This window comes from Oryctolagus cuniculus, chromosome 7 (assembly GCF_051225735.1).
Source record: "Oryctolagus cuniculus isolate XC-2025 breed Fujian yellow rabbit chromosome 7, ASM5122573v1, whole genome shotgun sequence".
NCBI classification, from domain to species: Eukaryota; Metazoa; Chordata; class Mammalia; order Lagomorpha; family Leporidae; genus Oryctolagus; species Oryctolagus cuniculus.
Genome location: NC_142873.1, coordinates 164,272,717 through 164,289,053, shown reverse-complemented (window position 1 = coordinate 164,289,053; position 16,337 = coordinate 164,272,717). Strand labels below are relative to the sequence as shown.

Sequence of the window (16,337 nt, the reverse complement as noted above, 5' to 3'; positions counted from 1 at the left end):
GCCAGGAGTGTCCTCTGGGTCTCCCACGTGGGTGCAGGGGCCCAAGGACCTTGGTCCACTGCTTTCCCAGGCCACAGCAGGGAGCTGGATGGGAAGTGGAGCAGCTGGGTCTTGAACCGGCGCCCATATGGGATGCCAGCACTGCAGGTGGCGGCTTTACCTGCTTCGCCACAGCGCCGGCCCCTGGGCGGATCTCAGTGCGTCCCCGCCACCCTGATCCCAGTGGCTCAGTGCCGGCCTCACACACGGCCGGTCACTCAGGGCCGACCCCTGGGGACTTCGGCCATTCCCTCCTCGCTGTGCCCTGCTGGCCGCGGTGGCTGTGGCCCCCTCTGCCGGCCTGGGAAAGCCGGGGCCGTCTTTGGCTGACTCATTTCCCTTCCTGTGGACCACGGGTGCCTGTTGTTCAACTTCCCAGGACAGCCTTGGGTGTTTCTCGCCGGGGGCGGGTGTTCCTCCTGCCTGCGGGAAGTGGAGGCGCTGGTTCCCCGTTCCTGCTCACAAGCTCAGGCAGGTTCCCGGGGGCAGCCGGGGTGAGTGCGTCCCCTCCTCCCTGCCTCCTCCCCCAGGGCGGGGTCCATCCAGAAACCCTGGGGGGAGCCCACAGCCCGCAGCCAGGGTCCACTTCTCGTCTCGTGCGCCGTCGCCCCCTCTGCACGCGTGGCCTCGTCCGGCTCCCAGCTCTCCGTGCCCAGCTCCTCGGGGTGGGCTCAGGGCTATGTCTGCGTGCTCCTTTGTGGGACTTGGGGTTACTGTGAGGGTCCCGCCCGGGAGGTTGGGGTGGGGGCAGGCGCATCTTGGGCTGGAGCCGCGCGGTGTGAGGAAGGCGGGGCTCCCGGGTTCCGGGCAGAAGCTGCCTTGGTGTCAGGAGCTGGGGGCCCAGGCCTCTGAGGCCACTGGAACCTGGCCAGAGGCCCGCAGGGGACGGTCTGGGCTGCAGCCTGGCCTCCCCGCAGCGCCCGCCTTCTGGGAAGTCAGCTGCCCAGCCCGCCCCCCGCCCCCAGCTGGGGCCTCGGGATCCTCGCTGCTCCCACACCCCGAGCCCCCGCTCGGGGGACCTCAACCAGGCCCGCAGCGCCCACTCCCCAGAGCGCCCTGCCCTGCCCTGCCCTGTCCCTCTGCCGATGGCATGGGACTGGGAACCTTTGCCTTTAGACTCCAGGGACCAGGCGTCCGGAGCGTGGGGCCGGGCCTCGGCCTCTGACCCCTGCCTGGCTGTGCTGGTGCCGAGCAGGGGAGGCCGGGGGCAGAGTGGAAGGACAGCATCAGGACCCTGCCCACCCACCCCAGGCCTGAGCACCTGGCCACGCCCACCCCAGGCCTGAGCACCTGCCTCCTGCCAGCCCCGCCCACTCCAGGCCTGAGCACCCGGCCCCGCCCTCCCCAGGCCTGAGCACCCGGCCCCGCCCTCCCCAGGCCTGAGCACCCGGCCCCGCCCTCCCCAGGCCTGAGCACCCGGCCCCACCCACCCCAGGCCTGAGCACCCGGCCCCGCCCACCCCAGGCCTGAGCACCTGGCCCCGCCCACCCAGGCCTGAGCACCCGGCCCCGCCAACCCCAGGCCTGAGCACCCGGCCCCGCCCACCCAGGCCTGAGCACCTGGCTCCGCCCACCCAGGCCTGAGCACCTGGCCCCGCCCTCCCCAGGCCTGAGCACCCGGCCCCGCCCGCCCCAGGCCTGAGCACCCGGCCCCGCCCACCCCGGCCTGAGCACCCGGCCCCGCCCACCCAGGCCTGAGCACCTGCCTCCTGCTTCTCTCTCCTCCCCCACTGCCCACTGCCCCATCCCCTGGTGCCCGACACGCCCCCAGGCAGAAAGAGGAATCGCGATCAGGGAGTTTCCTGTTGGGCCGCTGGGGCCGCAGGCTGGACCGTCGGGGCCTCCAGAGGACGGCCGGGGACGATGCGGGCTGGGCAGAGGTCTGGCCTGGGAGCCAGGCTCCGAGACCCGGCCCGTCTCTCAGCCTCCTCCCTCCCTGCTACACTGCGGTGCGGTGCACGGGGAATGCCTGCTGGGCGCCCAGCAGGAGCCCTCGTGGGACAGGAGAGGGGAGGGGCCCACATGGGCACGGGGAGGAGAGGCCCGGGGTCAGGCTGCACCTCCACCCGTCAGGGAACGCTGGGGTGAGGGGGTCCCCAATCGCAGCCCTCTCCCTGCCGACCCCCAGGGTCCTGGGGCTGCACAGGGGTGGGGCAGGTGACAGTGGGGGTGGGGACGCTCGTTGGCAGGGGGTGGTTCCCCTGCAGAAGTGGGGGAACCGGGGCGGCGTGCACGAGAGGACCTCTGATTGTGGATGTTCGGGGGCCCTGGGGGCGGTTTGGGGGGGCAGCAGCAGGTGGGGGAGTCTGCCTCCCTCTGCAGAATCTCAGCCCCCCAGTTGTGTCCCTGGGGGGGGGCAGCATGGCCATGGTCACTCCCCAGGACTCCGTCAGGTGAAACAGGGGCAGCAGGGGGTTCCCCTCCCCCTTCCCCGGGCCCCCCCCCACTGTGCGGTGAGTCGAGGGCCCCCCTCCGGCAGGGCTGGCATTCCCTGAGGACCCTCCAGGGCCCTCCGGCCGAGGAATTTGGGGGTCCGGGCACTGGGCTCGTGGTGGCCAGCAGGGACCCTGCGCTGAGTACAAGGGAGGCTTCGGCCCCACAGCGCTGGGTCTGCCTCCGTGTGGCCTCTCAGCTGCCTGGGGGGACACCTGGAGGACCCTGCAGGAACTGCCCAAGTCTGTGTCTGCACCCCCGTCCCCTGCTGGTCCCGGGGTCGCTCCCAGCAAGCCCCTCCCCGAGGGGTGCACAGGGAACTCAGAGCCACGGGACCATCCTGCCTCGCTGCCCAGGGCGGCCAGCGCCCAGGACCGCTGGTCCCACGGGAGCCTGGGACTCTCTGCCCATGCCCTCGATGACGGGCTCCCAGGTTCCTCTCCCAGGTGCAGCCCCTGGCTCATGACAGAAGCTGAGCCTGGGACCAGCAGCACCGACGCCACCTGCTCCCCCTGGAGGCGCCACCTGGTTGGGGGCCTGGCCGCCGCCTTCGTCCTGGTGGTGCCAGTCATTCTTGGTGCCGTCGTCTGGAAACGGAGAAGACGGAAAAGGCCGATCAGTGAGTGGCAGCCCACCCCCCTGGGAGACCCCTGCAGCCCCTGGGGGCAGGGCGGGGCAGGGGCAGCAGCCCACCCCCCTTAGAGACCCCTGCGTCCCCGGGGGGAGGACGGGGCAGGGGCCTCTGCTCTCTGCCACCCTGTGCACTCAGCTGTGGCCCGGCTCCCGGCTGCCGGGGAGTGGTGTGGGGGTGCCCGGGGCACGCGGCCCCCCGCTGCAGGGAGCGTCAGCGGCCGCCCCGCCCCGCCCCGTGTCCCCATTGGGAAGTCCAAGTGTCACTCATTCCCTTGTCCATGTCGTGGCTCTCCCTGGGCACTCGGGCCCCAGCTCTGGGGACCCCCGGGAGCAGGCCTTGGGGGGCCCAGCTCTAAGCAGTGTTCAGAGCGGCAGGTGCCCCGTGCTGGGGCCTGGTGCCGGCACCGCCAGGCGTCCTCCCCGCCCGGCCCCGGCTGGGGCACCTGCTCCTGGGGCCGCCTCCCACTTCCACGGGAGTGTTTCAGCAGGGCCCAGCTGTGGATGGGGGCGTGGCAGCTGGGAGGTGGGCAGGGGCCCAGTGCTCTCCCTGGTCCTGGCCTGGGGGCCGCCCACAGGTGAGGGTCAGCTCCCGGGACAGGCCAGCAGGGAGAAGCCCCCAGCGTCACTCGCTCTGGCCCGCCCCGATGGTGCGTCTGTATTGCAGGTGACCAGATGATGGTGCCTGTCTCCGTCCAGGTACTGCACCCACTTTCTCCTCCCCACCCAACCTGGGCCAATGCTGGGGGCTGGGCTGGGGGCTGGGGAGGGGAGCATGGGTTGGGGGCTGGGCTGGGGGCTGGTCTGGTCTTGGGGCTGGGCTGGGGCTCCCAGTCCTCCAAGTCCTGAGTCTGCAGCCAGGTGAGCTCCGGTGGGAGGGGCATGGCGCCTCCACTTCTCTGAGGACGGGTTCCCATGCCCAGCCGTGCACACGCGTGGGTACAGCACGGGGCCTGGTGTGATGGCAGCGGACACGCGGGAACTGCACATGCGTGGGTACAGCGAGACGTCTGAGTGCAGGCACAGCACGACCAGGTCAGGACGCTGGCATGTCTGTCACCGCGAGGCTTTGCCATATCTTCCCTGGGAGTGTGTAGAGTGGCCTCTGCTGGCCACATGGACACACTCGGTGAACTGCTGGCCACTGCTGTCCGGGCCTCGGGCCTCAGGCCCCGCGCCCAGCCCCCTTCCAGGCCGGGAGCCACTTCACCTCTGCACAAGGCTGACGGCACTGCAGGGCGTCTGCTGGCCACAGGGCGGTGCATGGGCGGCTGGTCCACGTCCATGTCTTGGCTGCCGTGAACAGGGTCTCTTGACTTTGGCTGCGCCCAGGGAGGGGCCGCTGGTCAGGCGTCGGTGGATTTCTCGTCTTGGGCGACGTCCGAGCGGCTGCTCCACTGCCCCCTCCCTCGGCATCCCCACCAGCGTTTGCCGGTCCAGCCGGGTGGTTCTGCTTCGCGTTTCCCCGTAGAGACCTGCTGCCTCCCAGGGCGTGCGTTAGCCAGAAGCTGGGGTGGGGCGGCAGGGCCCGGAGCCCGGGCCTCCGCTGGGGGCTGCTCGGCGCGCCCGGCCCCCCCCCCCCCCGGGGTCCCGTGCTCTTTCTGTCCTGGACTTGCTTGAGCTCCTGGTGCCCGCCGGGTGTCGGCCCTGCCCGCGCCGTTGCCATCCGCCGATCGGAAGCGTGACCGCGCAGCGCGTTTCCGTCTCACGTCTAAGCCTTTGGTCCGCACTGAGCCGAGCTTGTGTGAGGCGAGCTGGGGGCGGGTCCCGGCTTCTGCGCGGGTGCTCGGGTTCCGCACCAGCGACGGGAGAGACTTTGTCCCGCGCTCCGGCTGCCTCCATCGGCACCGCTGACTGCAGCCTTGGACTTACTTCTGCAACCCCCAGGGAGCCCGCGGTCAGGATGGCCTTGTGGGACGCTTTGGACTCATGGTCATGGTTTCTTCGCTGCCCGCTTGGGCGTGGTCGGCTGCTCTGGGTCCTTCCTGGTTCCGTCTGGATTTTGTGTCTTTTTCTAGCTCTCAGGAACACAGCCTTGCTAGTTCGGTGGCGCTGCGCCGTCTGTGGGCCGTTGCGGGCAGCGTGGGCGTTTTAACGGAGTCCACGGCTCCCGTCGGCGCTCACGGGGAGCCCTCGGGCTGGTGCTGGACCCGTCCCTCCCGCGGTTCCGCAGGTTCCAGGGCTCATAGCACTGGCCGCCTTGGTTGAGAGGGCGCCTCGGGGCTGTGTGTCTGCGCCGAGCGGATTCTTCGTGATTTCTCTCAGCAGTTTCCTCATCGGGAAGCTACGCACTCTCCCGTGTTAATTCTGGGGTTTCCTGGTGCTTCCGTCAGGTTTTTCTCCATATAAAATCGCGCTGTTTGCCCACGGCGGCTTGGCCCTTTCCTGTCCCTCGCGGACGTCCCGCAGTGCACAGGGGAACGCGATGTCCGGCCCCTCCCTGACCGGGGGGAGGGGGGTCAGGTCAGCGGGACAGCGTGCGGGGGTCCTCAGTGCCAGGCCTGAGGTTCTGATCACGAACGGGATCTGGGATGTCACCGAGTGCCTGGACGTGAGACGGCCCTGTGCTGTGCTGTCCTGTCACCGGGGTGGCCCTGGGCTGTGCCGTCACTGTCACTGGGGTGGCCCTGTGCTGTGCTGTCACTGTCGCCGGGGTGGCCCAGTGCTGTCCTGTCACCAAGGTGGCCCAGTGCTGTCACTGTCGCCGGGGTGGCCCTGGGCTGTGCCGTCACTGTCACTGGGGTGGCCCTGCGCTGTGCTGTCACTGTCACCAAGGTGGGCCCGTGCTGTCCTGTCACTGGGGTGGCCCTGTGCCGTCACTGTCACTCTCTCATCACCGAGGTGGCCCCGTGCTGTCCTGTCACTGGGGTGGCCCTGGGCTGTCACTGTCACTCTCTCATCACTGAGGTGGCCCCGTGCTGTCCTGTCACTGGGGTGGCCCTGGGCTGTCACTGTCACTCTCTCATCACTGGGGTGGCCCCGTGCTGTGCTGTCACTGTCACTGGGGTGGCCCCGTGCTGTCCTGTCACCGAGGTGGCCCCGTGCTGTCCTGTCGCCGGGGTGGCCCTGGGCTGTCACTGTCGCCGGGGTGTCCCTGGGCTGTGCCGTCACTGTCACCGAGGTGGCCCCGTGCTGTCCTGTCACCGGGGTGGCCCCGTGCTGTCCTGTCACCGGGGTGGCCCTGGGCTGTCACTGTTACTCTCTCATCACCAAGGTGGCCCCGTGCTGTCCTGTCATCGAGGTGGCCCCCTGCTGTCCTGTCACTGGGGTGGCCCCGTGCTGTGCTGTCACTGTCACCGGGGTGGCCCCGTGCTGTGCTGTCACTGTCACCAAGGTGGTCCAGTGCTGTCCTGTCACCGGGGTGGCCCTGGGCTGTCACTGTCGCTCTCTCATCACCGAGGTGGCCCCGTGCTGTCCTGTCACTGGGGTGGCCCCATGCTGTCACTCTCTCGTCACCAAGGCGTTGGGTCTGGCGTGCTGAGCCTTGGCTGCGTCCCTCGGGTGAATCCCAGTCCACGGCGTGGAGCCTTCCCACGCGGGGCTGAGCTGCATGTGCGGGGACCGTGCCGAGCCTCTGTAGGATGCTTGTTTACGCGTTTGCGTTTGCGGGAGCAGCACTGGAGATCGATCCGGGTGGGCGGGGATCTGGCGTCCACGGCCCGCGTCCAGGGTGAGGCCCCCAGACACCCCGTGTGTGGGGACCCAGGCCCCTGGGCCTCTGTCTGCTGCCTCTCAGCCCAGCAGCAGGGAGCTGGGGACGGCCGAGCGAGGCTCCAGCCCAGCCACCGGTGGGGACTGTGGCCGTGGGCAGCCCACTCTGGGATGAGTGACCAGCGTCCTTCCTGCTGTGCTGCTGGCAGGGTTTGGTGTCCGGGCAGCGCCGGCTTCCCGCAGCGAGGCCGGGAGCTCCCTCTGTCCATCCTTTGGGGCGTTCTGTAAATTTCACAGTGCAGCCCTGGCTTCTGTGTGGCGGAAGCCGTTTCCGGTTAGGGTTCGGGCTGGTGACGGCGGCCGGGCGTCCTGCTCCGTGCCCGACGCCAGCCCCGGCCCCTGGAAGTCGCTCCCAGCTGCCCGGCGGGAGCCGTGGTGCTTCCGGGCAGGGTGCTGAGTCTCCGCCCCCTGCCCCTCGTGCCCCTCGTGGTTCCGGGAAGGAGCCTCCTCCATCTCCTTCACCTTCTCCGAGCCAGCTCTGCCCGGGGAGGGGGGGGGCTACTTTGTATCCGCTCGCTTCTCCACTGCTCTGGGCTCCTCGCTGCCCCCTCCATTCCCGGCTCCTGACGCGCCCGCTCTCGGCCAGAAATCCTGTGTCGGCTGCGATGCTTTCATTTTCGTCTGTTCTGGGAAAGTTTTCAATTTCCCTCTTGATTTCTCCTTTGACTCAGTGGCCTCGCAAGAGGGCCTTGCCGAGTTCCCGTCTCTGGTTTCTCTGCTGTGATCAGGAGCCGGCAGCTGGGAGCCCGACCCCGGCTGTCGTGGGGGGTTTTGTGGCCTCACACGCGGTGCTGGCGACACGGGTGCGTGCGCTGCCCCTGTGACGCCCATCGGCGGTGCCTGTGACGTTTCTCGTTGGTTTGTGCCGAAGTGGAGCAGCCGGGACTTGAACTGGCGCCCAGAGGGGAGCTGGCGCCACAGGCAGAGGCTTAGCCGCCTGCGCCACAGCGCCGGCCCCTGCTGTGAATTCTTACAGGTAGCAGGGCACTGATTTTTTCTTTTTAATCCCTTAGTCTGTGTATTTTAAGTGGCTGAAGCCAGGAGCCAGGAGCTTCATCTGGGTCTCCTTTGTGGGTGGCAGGGGCCCAAGCACTGGGCCGCCATCCGCTGCCCCCCAGAGCTGGGTGGGAACCGGAGGAGCTGGGGGTGTGTGGGGGGCGGGCTGGCCCCTGCGTGTGCCCCCCCCCCCGCCCTGGCCCTGCTCGCCGCTGGCGCTGTGCGGCTCTGGGGGGGGGGGATTCGCTCCGTTCTCCCCCCTGCCCCCCCCCCCCCCCACATTCCGTGTGTTTTCCGAGGACCCCGCTGGGCTTGCCGGCAGCGAGGACGCCTCTCGGGCTCGCTGGCCCCTGGGGCTGGGCTTTCCTGTGATTTCTGAAGCTTGGCTTTGCAGGGCGCGGCGGCTGTGGGCGGCAGTTTCTTTTCTCAGGATTTGAATTTCTCCGCTCACCTCCCGGCCGGCGGCCCTCGCCTCACCCGGACTTGGGCTGCCGTCCTCTGGTGGACCCAGAGCCGCTCCTGGGCTGGTGCTTGGGCAGCTGCAGGGGCCATGGGGCGGCCAGGGCTGTCAGGAGTCGGCCCCTCCCCCGGACAGCTTCCCGGGGCCCCCTCCCCCAACACCCGCGGTGCACACGTGGGCTTCTGCGTGTGTCCCACACATCTGCGGGCCTCTCATCCTGGCATTGTCTTCCTTTATTTTATTTATTATTTTTAAAAACTTCAGCTGGGTTATTTCAAAACGCCTGTCATCCAGCTTGGGAATTATTTTAAGATTTATTTATTTGAGAGGCAGAAGACAGGGAGAGAGCGAGAGAGAGCGAGAGTGAGTGCTTCCACCCACGGTTCACTCCCCGAGTGGCCTGGACGGCCAGGGCCGGGCCAGGCTGCAGCCAGCAGCCGGGAGCTGCCTCCTGGTCTCCCACGCGGGTGCAGGGGCCCAGCACGGGGGCGTCCTCCACTGCTCCCCCAGGTGCACCAGCAGGGGCTGGACTGGAAGCTGATGCCGGCGCTGATGGGGGCACCACGGGCTGCTCCGTGCCTGGAGTTCCGCTGTACCAGGCTGCCCCGGAAGTGCTGGGCTGTGCTCTGTCTCGCGCTCGGAGCCAGCAGCGGGTCGGTCTCTCTGCTCCCTCCTCACCGCCTGTCCCCTCCCTGATCTCACTGTGCCCTAAAGTCAGCACCGGGAGCTCCTCACTGGTTTCCCGTCCTCGGGTCTGTGCTGGAGCTGGCGCGCTCCCCGGGGTGTTGTGCACCTGGTGGGTCTGCGGCTCCCTGGGGTGTTGCGCACCTGGTGGGCCCGTGGCTCCCTCGGGGTGTTGCCCACCTGGTGGGTCTGAGGCTCCCCGGGGTGTTGTGCACCTGGTGGGTCCGCGGCTCCCCGGGGTGTTGTGCACCTGGTGGGTCCGTGGCTCCCCGGGGTGTTGTGCACCTGGTGGGTCTGTGGCTCCCTCGGGGTGTTGCGCACCTGGTGGGTCCGTGGCTCCCCGGGGTGTTGTGCACCTGGTGGGTCCGTGGCTCCCCGGGGTGTTGCCCACCTGGTGGGTCCGTGGCTCCCCGGGGTGTTGTGCACCTGGTGGGTCCGCGGCTCCCTCGGGGTGTTGTGCACCTGGTGGGTCTGTGGCTCCCCGGGGTGTTGCGCACCTGGTGGGTCCGTGGCTCCCTCGGGGTGTTGCGCACCTGGTGGGTCTGTGGCTCCCCGGGGTGTTGTGCACCTGGTGGGCCCGTGGCTCCCTGGGGTGTTGTGCACCTGGTGGGTCCGCGGCTCCCGCGCTGCTGGCTCGCTTTCTCCCGCTCTGCACCGGAGTGCGCTGGGGCCGCCCGGCAGCTGAGCCCCAGGGGGCGCACGGTGGTGGCGAGCGGCTCCTTCAGCTGGGGGGCTCAGGGCCAGGCTGTGGGGGTTGCGGGCTGGGATGCACCTGTCCCAGGTGGGCAGCACCCTGGGGGCTCGGGTGTGACGTTTCTGGGGCTGGGCAGCTGCGCAGGCCCAGTGAGTGTGGCATCGCGTGCAAGGACACGGGGCGGGGGCCTTGCCAGTGTCTGCGGGCTACCCTGGGGGGGGCTGTGCAGTGGACCCTCACTGGCACCCATCGGGGTCTCAGGGCCCCGTGGGAGCCCTCACAGAACTTCTGAGGGCTGACCTGGGCGATTCCGGGACTGAGGTGGGTGGACAGGGCCTCAGCAGGCCGGGCTTCTGGGCAGGCTGCCTGGCCAGCACGCGGGGTCGCAGGAGCCGCCTGGGCCTCCCTCCGTGTGCTGAGCTGCTCAGGGCCGGCTGCCTGGCCACTGCCTGGGGGTCAGGCTGCATTGTTGGGGGCTTCCTGGCAGGACCTTGGGTGGACGTGGCCACTCCCGGCTGGGCTGGGGCCTGCGTGGGCCTCAGGCTTCCCAGCAGAAGTGACTCCGGGGCCCGGCCTCTCTCGCTGGACTTGGGGGACCCTGGGGGGCAGCAGCCGTGAGCCAGGCTCCCCCCACCCCCAAGCTGCCCTGCTAACGCCCGGGAGCCTGCTGCTCCCTGCAGGATGCGCAGGGGAGGGTGCACGCCCCTCGCGGCGGCCCTGGGGGGCCCGGGATGGGGTCTCAGCAGCCTCGTCTCGCAGGGGAGAGGTCCCAGCGCGGGAGCCAAGACCGAGGAGACGGAGGCGCTGCAGGCCCCGCCCAGCGTCACCACGGCGGCCGCGGAGGAGACGGCGCCTGCGCTGGCCTAGGGCCGCGGCTGCCCTGCCAGCTCTGGCGCCCGACGGCGAAGACGCTCCGGAGACGCCCGCGGAAAGGCGGCCGCGCCGCGGGAGCTCAGCGCAGAGCGGGGTCACGACCCCCAGCGCCCCGCTGCCTCCGGGGACTCCGTACGGCGCGGATCAGAGAGCGGCCGGACCTGCGCCCGCGGGACCCCGGCTGCACCTCCATCCCCGATTCCATGCGCGATTCCAGCCGCGTTACCGCGTCCGCACGTCCGTCCCTGGACCCCGCCCGCGCCTCCGTCGCTCCCAGCCCACCCCTCGCACCGATTCGCGCGTGGGCGCCGCCGCGTGGTGACAACAGCGTGACTTCCACGGGACCACGGCTCCCCGCACGCGGCTGAAGGGCGCCCCCTGGCGGCCGCCGGCAGGGTCCAGCCGGGCCGGGCCTCATGCAGCGGCCCTGGGGGACCCCAGGCGGAAGCACCCGGGACTTCGCACGAATCAGATGAGCGCCAGAGAGGGCACAGGGGTCGTGCGGGGCGGGGTCGCCGCGCAAGGGCGCCCCGCGCAGGGGCCTGGAGAAGCCCCCCCTGTGGGGTCCCGACACCCCGAGTAGGTCCCCGCCCCGGCTGCTGCGGGGCTGTGGGTGGAGCCGTCCCCGCGTCTCGTGTGGACGCCCGCGGTGCACCCGAGGACCGGGCCCGCGTGGCCGAGCGCCACGGAGAGAGCCCTGGGGATGCGGGGTCCGCAGCGGGGTCTGCACTGGCCACGTCATGTCCTTCAGCCCCAGAGAACAGGGGACCCGACCCCAGGGCAGCCGCTGGGCCATGTGACACCTGTCACAGGAAGGGTCCCCCAGGGGCGGGGGGCTGTGGGGGAGGGGCGGGGACTGGGGAGGGGCAGAGTTTCTATTTGGGAAAATGCAGAAGAGTCACTTCTCTAAATACATATTTTCATAGAAGTATTCTTTTTTAAAGGTTTATTTATTTATTTGAAAGTCAGAGTTACAGAGAGAGAGAGGAGAGGCAGAGAGAGAGAGAGAGAGAGAGAGAGAGAGAGAGAGAGAGAGGTCTTCCATCTGCTGGGTCACTCCTCAATTGTCCCCAACGGCTGGAGCTGGGTCGATCCGAAGCCAGGAGCCAGGAGCTTCTCCCCGGCCTCCCATGCGAGTGCAGGGGCCGGAGGAAGAGTCACTTTTTAAAAAAAGATTTGTTTTGTAGCTGAAAGGCAGAGTTAGAGAGAGGGAGAGAGAGAAAGGTCTTCCACGTGCTGGTTCACTCCCCAGACGGCTGCAACGGCCGGGGCTGGGCCAGCCTGAAGCCAGGAGCCAGGAGCTCCATCCAGGTCTCCCACGCGGGTGCAGGGGCCCAAGCACTTGGACATCCGCCACTGCTCTCCCAGGCCACAGCAGAGAGGGGGATCAGAAGTGGAGCAGCCGGGACTCGAACTGGCACCCAAATAGGATGCAGGCGGCAGCTTTACCCACTAAGCCACAGCGCCAGCCCGGGAGTAACGTTTATGTTACATCTTCCACAGTAACAAAATAATTTGGGGGTGGGTGTTTGGCCCAGGGGTTAAGGTGCTGGTGAAGACGCCACGCCCTGTGTTGGGGTGCTGGGGCTCAAGTCCGGGCTTCCCTCCCACGCAGACCCCGGAAGGCACTGGGGGTGGCTCCAGGACCTGGGTCCCTCCACCCCGGGGAGACGAGGATGGAGTCCAGGCTCAGTGCTGGACACGCAGCCGCCTGTGGGGTGTCAGACAGGGTCTCTCTCTCTCTCTCTCCCTCTCTCTCTCGTTCTCTCCCTCTTGAGTAAGAACATCTCACCGCTGCAGGAAGACAGGTAACCACCTCCGAACGCAGAGCTGGAGTTGAGTCCCTCCCACCGCCCGGGAAGGCCCCGCCCTCCTGGTGAGCGGCAGGGCGGGGCTGCCGGGGGCACTGGCCGAGCCTGGGCTGCAGATGGGGATACCAAGAGGAGTGCGTTTTTACCATTTTACTTACTTAGAGCCAGAGAGAGAGAGACAGCGCTGCAGGGTCAGCCCGGGAGGGTCCCTCCGAGCGACAGCTGCTCCTTGGCGGCAGCTGGGGACTGCGCTCCCCAGGGCAGGCCCAGGTGCGGGGGCACCACCTCAGTCCCGGGCCCTGGACGTGGCTCTGCCTGCCGGGGGCGGGGGATGGGACCTGTGCTCGGCGCAGAAGTGTGAGGCCGGGGCCCCTCCCTGGGGATTGCAGGGGCCCCCAAGTGCCTGGTGGTATCTAGGGGCCCCTACGCTGGATGCAGTGGGCACCCAGCCAGGGGTCGCTCCAGTCTCAGAAAGGCGTGGGGAGGGACTCGGGAGCCCGGCTGCGCTCGCCTGGGTCTGCGGGCTTCTCCCCGACTTTCCTGTTAACAGTGACGTCTGGGCCTGGCGCAGGGGGCGGGCGGCATGGCCGGAGCCAGGGACTGTTTAGGTTCCCCGACGCCCAGGACAGAGCAGGGCTGCCCAGGGAGGCCGAGGAGCGTGTGGGCAGGGGTGTGGGCTCCAGGCTGCGGCTCCGGCAGGGCCCCCGCGAGGGGCTCACTGGGGAGGGGCTCGCGGGGAGGGGCTCGCGGGGAGGGCTCGTGGGGAGGGGCTCGTGGGGAGGGGCTCTCTGGGAGGGCTCACTGGGGAGGGGCTCTCTGGGAGGGCTCACTGGGGAGGGGCTCTCTGGGGAGGGGCTCTCTGGGAGGGGCTCTCTGGGGAGGGGCTCTCTGGGGAGGGGCTCTCTGGGAGGGGCTCTCTGGGGAGGGGCTCTCTGGGAGGGGCTCTCTGGGGAGGGGCTCTCTGGGTGGGGCTCTCTGGGAGGGGCTCGCGGGGAGGGGATCACTGGGAGGGGCTCGCGGGGAGGGGCTCGCGGGGAGGGCTCGTGGGGAGGGGCTCGCGGGGAGGGGCTCTCTGGGAGGGCTCACTGGGGAGGGGCTCTCTGGGGAGGGGCTCTCTGGGAGGGGCTCTCTGGGGAGGGGCTCTCTGGGTGGGGCTCTCTGGGAGGGGCTCGCGGGGAGGGGATCACTGGGAGGGGCTCGCGGGGAGGGGCTCACTGGGAGGGGCAGGGGCTGCTCTGCTCCCTGGCTGCTCCTCTCCCTGCAGCCCTCTGCTGGCCCTTTCGCTGGGTCTTAGGTGTTGGCTGCCTGACCAGGTCCTCACGGACACCCCCCCCCAACAAGCCAGACCCCCCCCAGGGGGACTTGCAGTCCAGCGCCCCAGGCCACCTCCCCCAACTGACAGCTACTGGCTGAGCCAGGTCACCTCTGGATGCCAGGCCCCAGGTTAACTGGACCCCGGCTGGTGCCCTGGCCTTGCACCTGTTGCGGGGGCGGGGCTGCCCTGTGCCATCTCCAGGTTCCTGGAGGGCTGCTTGGGTGGGGAGGGGCTGCCCGGGCCCCTCTGTGCGTCTTGCGGAGCCGGGGCAGGGGTCGGGGGCGGAGCCGGGGCAGGGGTCGGGGCGGAGCCGGGGCAGGGGTCGGGGGCGGAGCCGGGGCAGGGAGCGGGGGCGGAGCCGGGGCAGGGGTCAGGGCGGAGCCGGGGCAGGGGTCGGGGGCGGAGCCGGGGCAGGGGTCGGGGGCGGAGCCGGGGCAGGGGTCGGGGCGGAGCCGGGGCAGGGGTCGGGGGCGGAGCCGGGGTCGGGGCGGAGCCGGGGCAGGGGTCGGGGGCGGAGCCGGGGCAGGGAGCGGGGGCGGAGCCGGGGCAGGGGTCGGGGGCGGAGCCGGGGCAGGGGTCGGGGGCGGAGCCGGGGCAGGGGTCGGGGCGGAGCCGGGGCAGGGGTCGGGGGCGGAGCCGGGGTCGGGGCGGAGCCGGGGCAGGGGTCGGGGGCGGAGCCGGGGCAGGGGTCGGGGCGGAGCCGGGGCAGGGGGCGGGGGCGGAGCCAGGGCAGGGGTCGGGGCGGAGCTGGAGCCCAGGCAGGCGCGCCGGTGTTTCTGCAGGTGCAACAGCCTGAGCAGCCCGCCAGCCGCCCTGGGGAAGCTGGTGCGAGACGTGGCTGCCGAGGTTTGTGCCAGCCAACGCGCATGGGCCCAGCGGGGTGGGAGCCCCGGGGGCTGCCCCCTGGGGCTCACCAGGCCCTGCCTCCCTCCTCCCAGGCCCTGCCTCCCTCCTCCCAGGCCAAGGCTGTTGGCATCCAGGGGAAGCTGTCTGGGGACCTGCTGCAGAGCGGAGGGCTGCTGGTGGTCAGCAAAGTGGGTGGGGACGGCCATGCCCTCGCGGGAGGGCCCTGCCCTGCCCTGCCCTGCCCTGCCCCCCCCCCGGGCTTGTCCTTGTCACAGCTTTCAGCATCAGCTCGGGTAGGAGTGCGCTCCTGTGGGCGTTCAGGTGGGGGTCGTGGCCAGTCCGAGCTGCCGAGCTGAGCGGGCTAGCCCAGTGCATGGGTACCCTGAGCCCCTCCCATGGCCCCCCTGACCCCCGCCCATGGCAGCCCTGAGCCCCGCCCCCACTCCTGAGCCCCGCCCACAGTCCCCCTGAGCCCCGCCCCACATCCCCTGAGCCCCTCCCACATCCCCTGAGCCTCACCCACAGTCCCCCTGAGCCCTGCCCCCACTCCTGAGCCCTGCCCACATCCCCTGAGTCCCACCCACAGTCCCCCTGAGCCCCACCCCCACTCCTGAGCCCTGCCCTGAGCCCTGCCCCCACCCCTGAGACCCACCCATGGCTGCCCTGAGCCCCGCCCCCACCCTGAGCTCCACCCACATCTCCTGAGCCCCGCCCCCACTCCTGAGCCCTGCCCATGGCCCTGAGCCCGCCCACGGCCCCCTGACGCCCACCCTTGGTGGCAGGTGCTGACAAAGTGCTGCTGCACTTGGTCCAGAAGTCCCCCGCGACTGCGTCCCCCGCGAGAGCATCCTGCAGGCTCTGGGCATCTCTGCAGAGGTCTGCGCCAGCGAGCCCCCCCAGGGGAGCGGGGCCTGCCCTGCCCCACACCCACCCCTGCTCCCAGGGCTTGGGCAGGCACGCAGCCAGGGCCCCTTGCAGGGTGGGGGCTGCAGAGGGGGCCACAGGGTGGAGGGTGGCCTTGGGGGCAGGGTGGTGCACCCCTGGGTCGGGCGTCTCGGGTGTCCAGGGTGCTCAGCGCGTGGGCATCCCCGCTGCTCTGGCCCCCGGGGCAGTGTGGCTGGCCTGCGGGTCCCTCTGCCCCCTCTGCCCGTGCAGTGTGCCAGGAGTTGTGTGGGAGGTGACGGCCCCGCGGGAGCTGGCCGGGTGTGCTGCCCTGGGCCCCTGGAGCTCGAAGAGGCTCCTGCAGGGGCTGGGCCGCCCGCGTGGACCTTGCCTGGCCAGCGGGCCGCTATGAGCCATTAAACTGCGCTTGCCACGTCTGCGTCCTCACTGCCCCCACCCCGGCCCAGGGTTCCCAGGTCTGGGGGCGCCCTTGTCCCCTCCCCCTTGGTGAAAGTGGCAGTCCGGCTGAGGGATGCGCCCGGTGGGCGCTCTGGAGGCCTCTGGCCCGTGTTGCGAGGGCACGGGGACAGCAGGGTCCCCAGGACCCAGGCCGGGGGCTGGGGCTCAGCGCCCTTGTGTGGGGGGCTAGGGAGGCGCTGGCTGGGACCCCACTGCAGAGCCAGGTGACCTGGCCAGTCAGCTGGCCAGGAGAGCTTTTCCTGGGGTGAGAATCGTGTGTGCCGGGTGCAGCCTGCGGGGCACTGGCTGCGAGGAGGGCCGTGTGGTCCAGCCCCCCATCCCTCGGGGTCCACAGGTCCAGAGTGGAACCCCAGGCCTGGCCCTCCCTGGCCCTGCTGCCGCTGGGCTCTCAGCGGTCAGCCTGCCTGCCTGCCTCTGCTTTGGCATCCGGACCGCGCCACCTGCAGACTCAGCTCCGGGGCCTCCTGATCCCCGCCGGAACCTG

At 70.1% G+C, this 16,337-nt stretch overlaps 2 protein-coding genes across 3 annotated transcripts; both read left to right on the top strand.

The window, feature by feature from the left end:
- TNFRSF14 (TNF receptor superfamily member 14) lies at nt 1-11,348 on the top strand. Of its 2 annotated transcripts, XM_089299356.1 has the most exons (4): nt 1-533; nt 2,905-3,090; nt 3,769-3,800; nt 10,406-11,348. In XM_089299356.1, exons 2-4 carry the CDS (start codon nt 2,934-2,936, stop codon nt 10,511-10,513), a joined length of 297 nt encoding a protein of 98 aa, XP_089155482.1. In that variant the 5' UTR covers nt 1-533; nt 2,905-2,933; the 3' UTR covers nt 10,514-11,348. The 2 variants fall into 2 exon arrangements, 1 of the variants encoding a protein (XP_089155482.1); XR_016210289.1 differs by lacking the exons at nt 1-533; nt 2,905-3,090; nt 3,769-3,800 and adding an exon at nt 3,952-7,788.
- A 1,313-nt stretch (nt 11,349-12,661) lies between these two features.
- PRXL2B (peroxiredoxin like 2B) lies at nt 12,662-16,271 on the top strand. The gene is given in 5 exon segments (XM_089299408.1): nt 12,662-12,687; nt 14,374-14,491; nt 14,605-14,683; nt 15,274-15,312; nt 15,315-16,271. Coding segments are annotated over 5 exon segments (741 nt in total). The 3' UTR covers nt 15,794-16,271.
- Nucleotides 16,272-16,337: the final 66 nt, after the last annotated feature.

Bases quoted from the DNA above. Each gene is read 5' to 3' on its own strand.
- TNFRSF14 (XM_089299356.1), top strand. From the start codon at position 2,934: ATGACAGAAGCTGAGCCTGGGACCAGCAGCACCGACGCCACCTGCTCC. The intron at 3,091-3,768 runs GTGAGTGGCAGC...TCTGTATTGCAG, and splicing joins AAGACGGAAAAGGCCGATCA to GTGACCAGATGATGGTGCCT. The intron at 3,801-10,405 runs GTACTGCACCCA...CTCGTCTCGCAG, and splicing joins TGGTGCCTGTCTCCGTCCAG to GGGAGAGGTCCCAGCGCGGG.